The sequence below is a fragment of the Urocitellus parryii genome, chromosome 9 (genome assembly GCF_045843805.1).
Source record: "Urocitellus parryii isolate mUroPar1 chromosome 9, mUroPar1.hap1, whole genome shotgun sequence".
NCBI lineage: Eukaryota > Metazoa > Chordata > Mammalia > Rodentia > Sciuridae > Urocitellus > Urocitellus parryii.
The window spans coordinates 81644284-81658067 of NC_135539.1; the positions used below are offsets into that span (position 1 = coordinate 81644284).

At 40.1% G+C, this 13784-nt stretch overlaps 1 protein-coding gene across 1 annotated transcript in view; it reads right to left on the reverse strand.

The window, feature by feature from the left end:
• Positions 1–13784, reverse strand: part of Ryr2 (ryanodine receptor 2) — a 588770-nt gene that overhangs the window by 122215 nt on the left and 452771 nt on the right. Inside the window, exons 59-62 of the mRNA XM_077802933.1 lie at positions 9672–9795; positions 9074–9189; positions 6358–6422; positions 3921–4042 (exon numbers count right to left, since the gene is read on the reverse strand). Of these exons, the coding sequence (XP_077659059.1) occupies positions 3921–4042; positions 6358–6422; positions 9074–9189; positions 9672–9795 (427 nt within the window). The remainder of the gene's footprint in view (positions 1–3920; positions 4043–6357; positions 6423–9073; positions 9190–9671; positions 9796–13784) is intronic.

Here is a 13784-nt window from a genome sequence, read left to right on the forward strand (position 1 = left end):
TTATGCTCCATGTTCTTCAGAGACAGGTTCTGGAATTCTCCAAATGCAGCACCTCTCCAAGTATGGGCATCCAATCTTTTTGCTTCCCTCTCCACCTTCCTTCAGGATCATCTGCTTCCACAGCACTGGGCGCTCCATGTGCACATGCCATTTGTTGCCCTGATCCCTCCACAAGCACCAAAGGCACATTTCCTGCTGGACACTTGCAGCTGAATGACCTGCCTCTACTTCAGTAGCTGTTGGCCAAATCTAACAAGAGCTCTTGGAAACTGGCTCTGTTTCCAAGATCTGTTGTTTTGAGGATGACACCAGGGACATGCCGAGCACCCACAGCAGGAGCACAGGCACAGTGCTGCACTCCTTCTTTCTTCTGGCCACATTGCTCGTGGCCAGGACACACAGACTATGCCTCTTCTGTACCTCCTGCCCATGGCTGAGAGCTCCTCTACCCCCAGTACCCTGACCTGTCTCTTCCCAGGTGCCTTGTACAGTTAGCCCTGCCTCACTTGGGCAGTTAATATCTATCCCAATCTATGTAATCCACCTTCCCTCTAAACCACCAGAGTCTACACCTACTGATATGATTATGTATATCTCTAAAATAGTCCCCTTTCTTAATTTTGACCTATAAAATCTTTAAAACCAGCTTTGTGGCATGACTTCCACCATCTCTGGCTCCTGCAAGCTCAATCTGACATAGCCTGACTCTGAACCCCACTGCATGGCCACTTCCTCCCAGGAAGGCTGCATCCATGTTCATAGAATAGCTATGCTGGGCACCTTCCTACAGGCACAGGCCAACACTGCTTTTCTTTGTAGACATGATGGTGATGATTTTAGATCCAGTAAATGCTCAATATATAATTTATAGTATGAGGAAGTATATATCTAAGCATCGCACGGAAAAAAAAAAAAGTTTTGGATTGTGGAGAATTAGACCCACATGGCTGTTAAATATACACTACTCATGACTGTTAAATATACACTATAGATGTCACGATAATGCTTATCATGTATGTAAATGTGTACTAGTTTATTCACACAGTAGCAGGGCCAGTTTTTTTATCTACTTTATCAGATTTTATCTTTGTGACTTTATTACCCATTTAATTCACTTAAGTTTTAATGTTTATCTCAAGTGGTAAGATTGGAGACATGTAGGACTGGAGGTGTAGCTCAGTAGTAGAACACTTGCCCAGCATGTGTGAGGCCCAGGGTACAATCCTCAGCACCACATAAAAACAAATAAAGGTATAGTGTCTATCTATGAGTTAAAAAATTTTTCAAAAAAAAAAAAAAAATAAAGGATACATTTATAGATTTAAGTAATCTCGATAAATTATTCAGATGGTTTTGTTATTGTAATGTTGCTATTGGTTGCTTTAAAACCTATCTGTATAATGAAATTTTTTTCATTATATAAACTTCTAAAAAACCATGTACTTTCTAGATATCTACATATATAAGTTTAGTATTTTTAAATTGGGTTAATACTATTTGAGCACATATTTCATTTTTTTATCACAATCATTTTCCTATTATTAGATATCCATATAAAAATAATTTTTGTAATGCCATTATTATAGAGCATTACACATGTATTTACTTTTCATTACAGTATTCATTTTTTCATTGATGAATTTTTCTGAGGTTAAATTCCTTTGTGTGAAACTAACACATTATCATGAAACAAATTACTTTCTATTAGGCATCCTTTTCTGTGTTAGAATTTTAAATAGCATACGTTCCTTTTTTGTAAATGTTAACAAGAGAAGTAAAATTCACCAACCCTCCTTCTATGAGGTGAGGAAAGACTCAAGAGGAAATAATTTAAAGAATCCTGGTGCAGAGCTCAGAGAGCAGAGCAATCTATAGTTAGTCTAGGGCCTCAAAATTACATCACCTGAGGCTACAACAGAATAGCAATGATCTGATTCATTCCATGGGGAAAATGGAGTTGGTAATGAAAAGTTATTATTTTTTTTTTGGTGTATAGATCTATAAATTTTTTCAGCCTTATTTAGGTATAATTGACAAATAAAAATTGTTATGTTAAAGGTATACAACTTGATGTTTTGACATGTATGTATTTCATGGTCCTTGAATACTTCTGAGAATAAGGCTAACGCTGAATGGCAGCAACAAAATATGAGAGAAGACAGGAAGAAAGCAGAATTTGCATCAATGTGTGTGTATTTTCTGACTATATTTTCTTTTGATTTATATAATTCAGTGATGTCTAAATTAACAACACCCTCCGGGAACAAAGTTTCTATTACATAAAGCAACTGTCCCTGGGAGGAGGAGAAAATCTTGCAGTGTCCTCGGTTTCCGGATGCTCTCTGGGGATTTGGTGACCCTGGGAATCCTGTTGCTGGTGTGCAGTCACAGACCACAGTGATGCTGGCCCTGAGAAGTGTCTGAGGGCACTTAGGGGGTGCCCAGGGCCTCCACTCTCCCTCCTAGGGCTGGAAGGCCACATCCACGGGAAGGGTGAGTGGGCATGCACATCCTACAGAGGGTGCTGAGGTGGTCCATCTGGAACCATATGTGGGAAAAACCTGTTACTGAGATGGACTCCCCCTGTTGTTTACAGTACAGCTTTATCAGTTCACAGGAAAACTATCATCTGAGGAGGTTTGAGGTTTCTAATGCTGTTACAATTCTATGTCATGTGGCTGTCTACATTAGTCCTAAAAATGGAAAATTAACTAAAAAGAGGAGCTAATACCTCCCTCCTAGCTGCATCTTCCATCAGGGCCCAGGAAAACCGCAGTTCCTCCGGTGTTCTACTTTACACCCTTTACTTGCTGTTAAAGAAATCTCATTCCAATACATTCTGATATGGTCTGAATCTGAAATGTCCCCCTAAGGCTCCAAACTGAAGGCCTGGTTCCAGGACAGCAATGTATAAAGGTAGGGCTTTGGGAAAGTGACTGGACGCTGAAGGCTCTGATCTCATCAGTGGGTTCATCCACTGATGTGTTCCCAATGTGACATTAGTGGGAGGTAATAAAAACTGCAGGAGGTGTGTCCCCAAACTAGGCTCCTGGGGCATATCTTGTCCTCAGCCCCTGCCACTCCCTGATCTTTCTGCTGTCTACTGCACACCCTTCTGTCATGCTGTTCTGCCTCATCTCAGGCTCAAACAATGGAGCCAGTCAACCATGGACCCCTGAAACTATAACTAAAACTGCCTTTCCTCCTCTAAGTTGTTTTCCTCAGGTATCTCACAGCAATAAAAAAAAAGTTACACATATTATAAAAGGTTTTGATGATTGAGCAATGAAATAATATAGAAGTGGACTTGCTTACTTACCAATTCTCATGTGTACTAAGTTCTAGCAGAATTTTGAGAAAAACAGATCCCAAATACCGAGCAAAATCACTCTCACAAAATATCTAGAATGAATGCTTTAAGCATAAATGAGAAAGCATTTCTAAGACACCGGCCAGGAAGGGAAATGTTCAGGAAATAGATATTTTTATTTCATTACTTTTCAAAATTGGCCATTACTTTAAATTTTTCTAATTAAATTTGTGTAGGTAGGATTTGCTGTTCTCAAAAAATGCCAGCAAAAATAATAGATTTGTAGAAATATTAAATAAATTAATGTTATAAGCATCATTTCTTATAAATACAAATATGGCAATGCCTGCCCAGCCTTCTTTCTGAGGATTCTGTTTCATACAATGTTTTTTCCTCTTATTCAGCATTGCATTTAGTAGCAAAATATACAGAAACTCAACATCTATAGCACTTATCTAAATTTGCAGAAACTCTCCTCATCTAGTATGGGACTCGGATCCAGGACAGGAAGGAGACTCTGCTCACAGTCCCACCTCAGGGTCCCCCAGTTCTTGCCCCAAATGCAAATGCACTGAACTCAAGCAATAGTCTTTCTGGCGTGGCTGTTTACCTAGTCACCATCTCCTTCTCTTTGTTTGATGCATGTCCCCCGGAGCAGAGAGGTCGACTTGCTGCAGATAAGAAGTATAAACGGTGGTTTTTGAAATACTGATCAATTAAAGGAAGAACGACCTGAAAGAAAGGAAAAGAAAACAGATCTGTGTGGTGGACTCTGTTGGGGGATGAGCAAGAGCTGAAGTTTGAGAGCAGTCAGAGTTCTGTTCACAGGCCAACAGGCCCCAGGTACACACCCCCTGGGGTACAACTCTCTAATCTGCCCTGTGTCTCTAGTTCTTGAGTACAAGAGCTTGCACATGCAGGCCTGGGTTGGGGGTGGGGGGGTTGATGCAGGGGAATGTGACTATGGGGAACTGAGCAGGTTTTCAACAGTTTGGAATGATCCTCAGTATTTTCAACCTTTTCTCAAAATGAGATATTCTCAGTGTTTTCATATAATATGATCCAAAGCTCAAAAGTCTGAAAAATAATTATGAGGACCACAAATTGAGTCTCTACCATGAGTGAGGTCTGCAGTGGACACAGCCACCTCCCCTGTACTGGTAACTGCACTGGGTGGCAGGTGCTCTGGTCCCTGCCTTACAAATAGCATACAAAGATGAGCAAGTGGCTTGTCACACTGCCACTGCTTGCCTACCCAGTCCTCACCCTTCCCAAAGCCACCGTGCCATCTCTGTACACATCCAGTCCCACTGGCACTGTGCCCCCACACACTGCATACTCTGTACAAGGCACCCCTGTCAGGAGTCCTCTTCCCACTGCCCCCTGCTTCCTGCAGAACTCAGCTCAGCAGCACTTTCTCAAATCAGCCTTTGCTGACCTCCCAACTGCATCAATCCCTGTATTCTCTGCTCTTCTAACACCTCCGACAATTCTGCATTTCATATGTGTGCTGAAGTTTCTCTTCCCAAGAGCCTCCATGGTACAAGAGAGTGGGGGACATTTTGGGTCTGTTTCCCCACTGTGATCCTCTCTTAGCTTCTAGAACTGCTACTTGGTCTATTTGGCTTACCACAGATTCTCCAGTGCACAGGGCTGTTTTGGGCCCATACCAAGAACTAGGAAAATCATGGTTCAACAAATAAATATATAATTGATGACAGTTGCAATTAACCAGTATTCAAACTCAAGCCCATCTAAATATACCTCTTCATGTGGTACATCACAGTTACATATGAGGAATATACACATTTTACATTATCTTCCTTGAGAGTTGTGCCATGGATTAAATTGAGTGGTTGACACATAGTAAGTACTGAATAAATATGGTCAATGAATGAATTATAGACTTGGTAGAAATTAAGTTACATTTAAGCACCTGTAACTAAAATTACCAGGGGCACAAGACAAAAATAATGGGAAAAAATGATGCATTTTAAGGTTGTGTTAGAAGTCACCAATACAGCATTTTGGTAATTGGTTATGAAGGGGGATTATGATCCAGTGGAGACAGGAGATGGTGGGTCACCTGATTTATCTATCTTTCTATTTATCATTAGCAACATGCACCCCAGGACAATTGGGGTGACCGGAACAGACTCTGAGTGCTCTGATGAGTGGAAAGAAAAAAAACAAAAGAAATGATCTTTACAGTAAACATACAATTCTGAAAACATCATGGAAGGCAAATATCAAGTAAAAAAGCATGCAATTTCACTGAAGGAAAACTGACAGCATTGGTTAGATCTTCAGGCTCACTGCAAGGTGTCCTAGACAGGGACACCTACTGAGGGCACTAGGCCTTCCCAATAGCACCTAGGCCAAGCTACTGCCTTCCCACACCGGGACATAGTTAGTACTGAGAAAGTGAATGAGCTCAGGATGGGAGCTTCTCAAACCTTCATCTCCTTCCCTCTGTGGCTAGAAGGAAGTTATGAATGTCCCAGTAATATAGCAAATCCTTGATCAATTCTTATTAAATAGAATGAAGAATAATGGGATATGATTTGTATATGAACAATGTATCCTCTTTGAGCCTAAGCATCCTCATCTGTAAAGTGAGTGGGACAAAGGTCCCACAATAATGATACTTGGGTTGTGCCCATGTACAAATTAGTAAATGTTTTCCCTCCTTCTAAAAGAAAGATCCCTATAAAATATTAAATCATAATAATATTCAAATGTTAATAAACCGACACTTTTCTTCTATGTCATAGGAGCAAACCAAAATATTAATTTTGACTTAAATTTCTGACAGCGCCAATTCATCAGAGGAACGTGGCAGGGGATCTGGGCGAGTCTGTGTGACCAAGGATGCTGGCAGCAAATCCACCCCACATGATTCATACAGTTATTTTTGTGCCACAGAATATTTACTTACAGTGAAATTGAATTACAGACAAGTACATTCTGAAAAGCACCAACGATCTAATGAGTATTTTTATAAACACACATATTGAAGCAAAAACAAGATGGATTGTATACTGTACTTTGGCAAAGAATTTGATTTCTTGTTCATAAGGGAAATGTTCTCCTTTGCTTCTGCTGCCACCATCTGTAGATAGGAAGAGTTTTTAGGTACATGTTGCACTTCAAACATTCCAAGATATTCACCCCAAATGCAAAAGTTCAGAATGCATTGCTGAATCCCACCAATCTACATATAAAAAGCCAACAAAAATGCAAAAACTAACTTCACCAGTGCAATTTAAAAAGGGGATTATAATAAAAGCTCAAATTAAAATTTAAAAACTATGGAAGAGGGCTAAGGGTATAGCTCAGTTGGTAGAGTGCTTGCCTTGCATGCATAAGGCCTTGAGTTCAATCCCCAGCACACACAAAAAAATATATGGAGGTAAGCCCACGTTTACAGTGATGAGTAAAAATACATTTTATGTAGCCTTCAGACATTATTGACATTATTCCCTTTATTGGGGAATAAAGTAAAAATCCTACATCCTAGCTAGTTTTCAAGAAAGGAGGGTCCAGGGAGAGGACATGTGGAATGCACATAGCTGGTTGTGTTTTACCCCTTGTCTCTTAGAAAGATGGCTACCTCTTAGTGTGACAGAGTTAAGGCTTCAATTTTAAAATACCAACTGAAAATCTACAGGATGCCAGGACCTATGATGAGGAGGAGGATAATAATTTCAATATTAGGCTGCAAAATTAGCATTCTGTAAAGAACAAAGGAGTTCTGACCTATGTCAAAAGATAATTTCCATCAGTGAAGCAAAAACACTCACGTTTTCCCCATGGTTTAAAAAATGATTCAAGGTTAAGAATTGATTGACCTATTGCATTTAGCTTAGAAAGTGGCCTTTCTAACCAATTTCACGCATACAGAAGAGGTTTTATGCATAATGATGAGGTAATAATAAACTACAATAATCACAATGATATGCAGAACATACTGGAGAGTTGGAAAAGCACTGTATGTTTCAGTAGAATTTGTAGGCAAAGCTTCCAGATTTTATGCAACTTGAAAAAGTCATTTTGCAATTAGAAATAAAAATAACAAGACATACTTTCTCAAACCTTAGAAAGTATGTTAGGGTAGAGCTTTGTGCACAACCAAGTATGCTAACATTTCAAGGAATTAAATAAGGAATCCTATTCATTATACACTTTAACAAAAAAGCTTACGTGCTACACGTGAAAAGAATTTGGAGAGAATCCTCTAGTATAATTTAAAAAGGCAAAGAATATTCTTAACAACATAGTTAGATCTAAGAATGAGTAAATTCAATTTATTTTAAAGTCAGTTAAGTCAAGGACAGAGGAAAAGACAACACAGCATTCTGCTTACAGTGACCATGGAAGAGGGGAATTAAAATGGACGGCAGCATTGACCACCTCAGCCCCACCTGCCCCTCTAAGTGGGTTCTTACTACATTATTTGCTCTGTCACAGCCATGGGAAAAAGGGACATGCAACATCAGAAACTGTAGAGGACACCCTGTGACAGCTGGCTCCTGGAGGCCTACGTGTTCCCAGTGTAGGCCCTCACCCTGGGAAGGAAGGGTACCCAGCGGTGACTCTGCCTACAGCAAGATCCTCAAGGCTCTCCATACACAAGCATTGTGCTAAGAGGCTTATTCAGAAACATGAGTAAGTGTAAACAAAATTGAAACTCATTGCCACCCTTCAAATATACACATACACACATACATACATAAAATGTATATACATTCCCTTCTCCAAATGATGTTCTCTCTCTCTGTCCTCTATCCTGCCTTCCTAGAAAGAATACTGGACCTTGGACTTGTTGCTCGCATCAGAACCTTCTAAATGGAAGCCAGAAACAGTGTTAAACTTTGTGTGTGAAGGAGCCAAACACTCAACCCTGTCTCATTTTTGTGCTGGGTTAAATTTCATTAATTCACACTAATTTGGCTACTTGTTAGGATGGATCAGGAATCCTATTTTTAAAAATTATAGTTGTATGAACTATAGAGAGATTATGTACCTTAAATTGGTTTGTATTATCGGTTCACATAAAAAACTAATTAAGAAGAGAGCAAAAATACAGTATCTGAACTATAAAGGAAGAGGCAGGTGGAAATAGAGTTCAGTTCTTTTATAAGAACAATGCTGGACTGGAAATTTTTAATCACATTTAGGATGCAGGAGGCCAGGAGCAACAAATACCAGAGCTCAGATTTCTATAAACTAAGCTAATGCTGTGTCGGAAATGAAAGTTAAATTTGGGGGGGAAAAATCAGTAGCTAAGGAATGGAGAATGATAGGTCCCAAAAAAAGGCATTAAAAGACAGAAGGAATGGGCACTGAGAACAAAACCTGAGAGTGAAGAGGAGATCACAAGAGAATAAGAGCTGTCTTCAAAGGGGACAGACTGCAGCCCCCTGGGTCTCTCCACCACCTAGGCTGAAAGGGGCACTCGCGGGAGCAGGGACATCAACAGCTAGAACTTCAATGGAGCAGTACTCGCTGAAGCAGATCATGAAGTAACAGAGGGAGGCTGGCTTCCTCTCAGGAGAAGTCTGTGTTGCCCCTTTTTAAATCAACTCTGCTTTATATGCTTGTCTGCACGTGCTTCTCTACTGTTCAAACTTCAACAGGTGAGGAAGCAGAACCTGTCACTGATAACGGGCGGTATCAGCACTAGGAGATAGCCTGCAGTCTGTGCTCTTCTATACCTGATGTAATGACTAAGAACAACAAAATCTGGACCTTGGAACCTACCAAACTCCAGAATATACTGATGGGCTTCGTCCACATAGCGAATAAGCTGCTGGAGGAAACTGTAAGCAAATCGTTTCTCGATGGAAGGTGTGTCCAGTTCCAGGTCCTTGAACCCTCTACAATAGCAAAAGGAAAACAAGGAAACCAATATAGGCAGTTTTTTCTTAGAAGGTAAAATTTTGGTCAAAAATTGCATATAAAGTCTGAGGGTTACCTGATATTCTTGTAGCTCCAAGCAAAAGTGAGACTTATAAGGAGTACTTTGCATCTGATTTCAAACCATAGTGAGTAACTTCATTACTATGTAAATAAAATGCTGCATTTATGAATACAGGGTGTGATATTTTGCCTCAGGATTCTGCCTACATGATGGATGACCACTTAACATATGCATCAAAAGGAATTCAGTTATGTGGCCAACAAACAGCTAAGGGTGTTGACAATTCTGACATGTTTATGTAGTGGATATATTAAATAACACCCCCAAGCTTTAAGCAGACCACTGAATTTACTTTCAGCTTTAAATCTGATGGGGTATTTGAATACTCGGTCTCACAAAAAGAACAAAATGAACACGGAATAGGTGCACTTTTTTTACCTGGATACAGCATAGCCATTGATCTGCAGGAACTTCAGGATGTCCTGTGCCTTCTCTCGATCCTTGGCTTTCTCCTTGGCTGTCAGGGTATCATAGGGCACCAGCAGGGGATGGTTTCCACCACCTAAGAGAAGGTCAAGATGGGAGCTCAGCACAGCAACCTGAGGACAACCTGAGAGGAGCAGCTGCTTGCAGGTAACAGGACTCCACTGTGGAATGCTGATAAGGTCCCCTGTTGACACCAGCAGCAGGTGGGCTTGCTAGTCTTGGACCCTGATTGCCTCAACATTCCAATCAGCTCAGCAGACCTGCTCAAAGAAAGACTTGCACAGCCCTCTTTCAGGAATTTAAGACAGGAACATACACGCTTCTGTAATATCAAGTGCCAATAACTTCTGCAATCACCAAGGAAGGAGGAACACTAGTCTGAAAGTGTGGAGTAGAAAAAAGACAATAAATCACACACAGCTGGATCTAGTAAAATTAAAAGGCAAGATTCATGGTTATGTTTCATTATTCTGCCCCACAGAGAAAAGAGAAATAATAAAAATTTCTTATGTAAGACATTCTAACTCCCAGAAAATATTTTATAGTCACATTATTTATAAATAATAAGTATCTAATACTTGAGTGATTAAAAAGCTTTGGCCAATAACCTCTAGCGAGAGTCAAGATTTTGAGTACATCTAATTCTGTTGAGAAATAGAAAGAATGGAGTGTTCCTTTAGATTTAAAAATTCTAGAAAGCATTTAAATTTAAAAAGAATCAGGAGACAAAATTATAACTTAAAAAAATTAAACTTTGTCAAAGTTATAAAAATATTATAAATACACTGTTGATTTCATATGTAAAGATACCATGTAAAGAAGTTATTAAAGTGGCAGCAACTGAAGAGCTTGGTATTGAGGCCCAAGGCCATCGGGGGAGGCTGCACCAGCATAACTGCAGGAGACCAGGTGAGGGCAAACCAGCTGACCAGCCAGCACTACTTCATAGTGCAATAGCAATATCAGGTGTAAAATGATCATTAGAAGACAATGCCACCAAGATGGTGTGAACAGTCAAGGATAGGGGAGGTGTTACTAAGTGCACTGGAAACCAAATCTGGCTGTTGGAATCAAATATGTAATTTATAACAGGATACTTTATGAGAAAAAAAATCTCATCAAACATCCAACTTAGTTAATACCACTCATTTCCAACTCTGTTACTGCATTTGGTTCTATGGAACTATATTTGGCAACCCAGTATGTAATCCACGAGGATTCTGGAGTCGAATATCAAAGGGTTACTCTGAGGGAGATGGGGAGAGAGAGAGCAAGAGTGAGAATGAAAAAATAAAAACTGTAATTTTAAAATCCCAAGAACACAAAGTACCTCTAACTCTGAAATTCTTCTCACCTATTAGATCTCCCCTGACAGGGCAGGTGAGCGCCTCAGAGTCAGCCACAGACCAAAGCTGCAGTCCGAGTTGACCTCTTGATAGCAGCGTGGCTATGGGAACTCCCTTGCTCCTCAGCCCTCACCTTTTCCCCTGATGACATTGGTTCGGGCAGGAGCTCCTAGGGGAGCTATCTAAACCCAGAGTTACATGTGTCTACAGTGGCTGCGCAATTCCTAGGTTGCTGCCTGGAGCCTGCTAGTGCTGGCTCAGGAAGTCCTCCGGGTCAGAATGCTTGGCCCCAGAGCTGCCCTTGGCCTCAGGACACAGTGCCTCAGCCAGGGAAGAGGGGACAGGGAGAAGGGAGGCAGGGCACTAGCCCTTCGTGGTGTTCACTGACTTGGGCTTGCTGTTAATACTTGTGAGAATTTTCACCCCTTTTTCTCTATTACTGATGCATGTTCTCTTGGTGACACTTGATTTCCCCCTAACTGTTCCTATATCCCTCAAGGAATTGAGAAAGCAAAGAGGACCAGATAACCAGAGCAAGCAAAGCAGGAATTTTTACACAGCGCTTTCTACAGCAGATTCATCTTCTACCAACAGATGCAGGGATGACAAAAGAGATTACGAGTGCTTGGAAGGGAAATTGCGGATTGGCACTGATTCTTTCAAAGTCTCTGATTTTCACACACACATAATTCACTATGTGTAGAGATTAAAACCAAATAAGTGGCACAGAAGGATCTTCAGTGTAGGATGCATGCAACTGAAGAAAATCTTATGCAAAGAAAAATACCTGGGAATCAATCTAACAAAAGCAGTGAAAGACCTCTACAATGAAAACTACAGAACACTAAAGAAAGAAATTGAAGAAAACCTCGGAAGATGGAAAGATCTCCCATGCTCCTAGATAGGCAGAATTAATATTGTCAAAATGACTATACTATCAAAAGCATTATATAGATTTAATGCAATTCCAATCAAAATACCAATGACATTTTTCAAAGAAATAGAAAAAGCCATCATGATAGTTATTTGAAAAAATAAGAGACCCAGGATAGCTAAAGCAAAGTAATCCTTAGCAAGAAAAGTGAAACAGGAGGCATCACAATACTAGATCTTAAACTATACTACAGAGCACTAGTAACAAATACGGCATGGTATTGGCACCAAAATAGACTTTTAGACCAATGGCACAGAATAGAGGACACAAGACACAGAGACAAGCCCACATAAATACAGGTATCTCATATTAGATAAGGGTGCCAAAAACATTCACTGGAGAAAAGATAGCCTATTCAACAAATGGTGCCGACAAAACTGGAAATCCATATGTAGTAAAATGAAATTAAACCTATATCTCTCACCATGCACAAAAATAACCTCAAAGTGGATCAAAGACTTAGTCACTAGAACAGAGACCCTGTGCCTAATAGAAAAAAAAAAAACAGGCCCAAATCCTCACGTCAGCCTAGGATCTGATTTCCTTAATAAGAGTCCTAAAGCACAAGAAGTAAAATCAAGAATCAATAAATGGGATAGATTCAAATTAAAAAGCTTCTTCTCAGCAAAGGAAACAATAACATGAGGAAAGAGCCTACAGATTGGGAGAAAATCTTTACCACATGCAGCTCTGATAAAGGATTAATCTCTAGGATATATAAAGAACTTAAAAAAAAAACTTAACACCAAAAAAAAAAAACAACCAATAAATGGGCTAAAGAACAGACACTTCACAGAAGAAGAAACACAACAGATCAACAAATGTATGAAAAAGTGTTCATCATCTCTAGCAATTAGAGAAATGCAAATCAAAACTACCCTAAGATTTCATCTCATTCCTGTCAGAATGGCAATCATTAAGAATACAGGCAACAATAAATGTTGGTGGGTGTGGAGTGGGAGACCAGTGTCTGAGACTACTGGGTCCCTGATGACTTCATGGCTGTGGCATACTTGGTGGCTGGGAAACTTTCTGTGCAAAGGCATAGGATGCCTGGTTGCTATGGAAATGCCCTCCATGCTAGAGTCTTGTCAGCCTCAATCTTAATCTCAAGCCCAGCAGCTCCTGGGAATGAGCTGCCTTGATAACAATAATGTTTCACCAGTTCCACTGCTCCTGAATCTGTCCGAAAATTAGTAACTTTAAACAATGGAATTTCTTGAGAGCTGCACAATAACCCAATCAATAAATGGGCACATTGCAACTGTAGATTGTAACTGAGGAAACTGCTGCTTACTGTTGCTAACTCTGTAATTTTCATCAAAGAATAATGCTTGCATAATCTTTAATCTGATTTAGAGATATATATAATAAAGATTACCAGTGTAATTCTTTAGACCTGCCTCTCTATCAGAGAGCAGTGTCCCATCAGACCCCAGCTTTATCTTCAAGAGCTGCATATGTTGACTCTTTATTTCTTCCAATCTCCCATCACCCCTTGCCTGAACCTTCTAGTTTGGCCAAGCTGGTCAAGGTAGGTGAGGATGTGGTGAAAAAGGTACACTCATACATTGCTGGTGGGACTGCAAATTGGTGCAACCACTATGGAAAGCAGTATGGAGATTCCTCAGAAAATTGGGAATGAAACCACCATTTGACCCAGCTATTCCACTCCTTGGTTTATACCTAAAGGACTTAAAATTAGCATGCTATAGTAATACAACCACATCAATGTTCATAGCAGCTCAATTCACAGTAGCTAGATTATGGAACCAACCTAGGTGT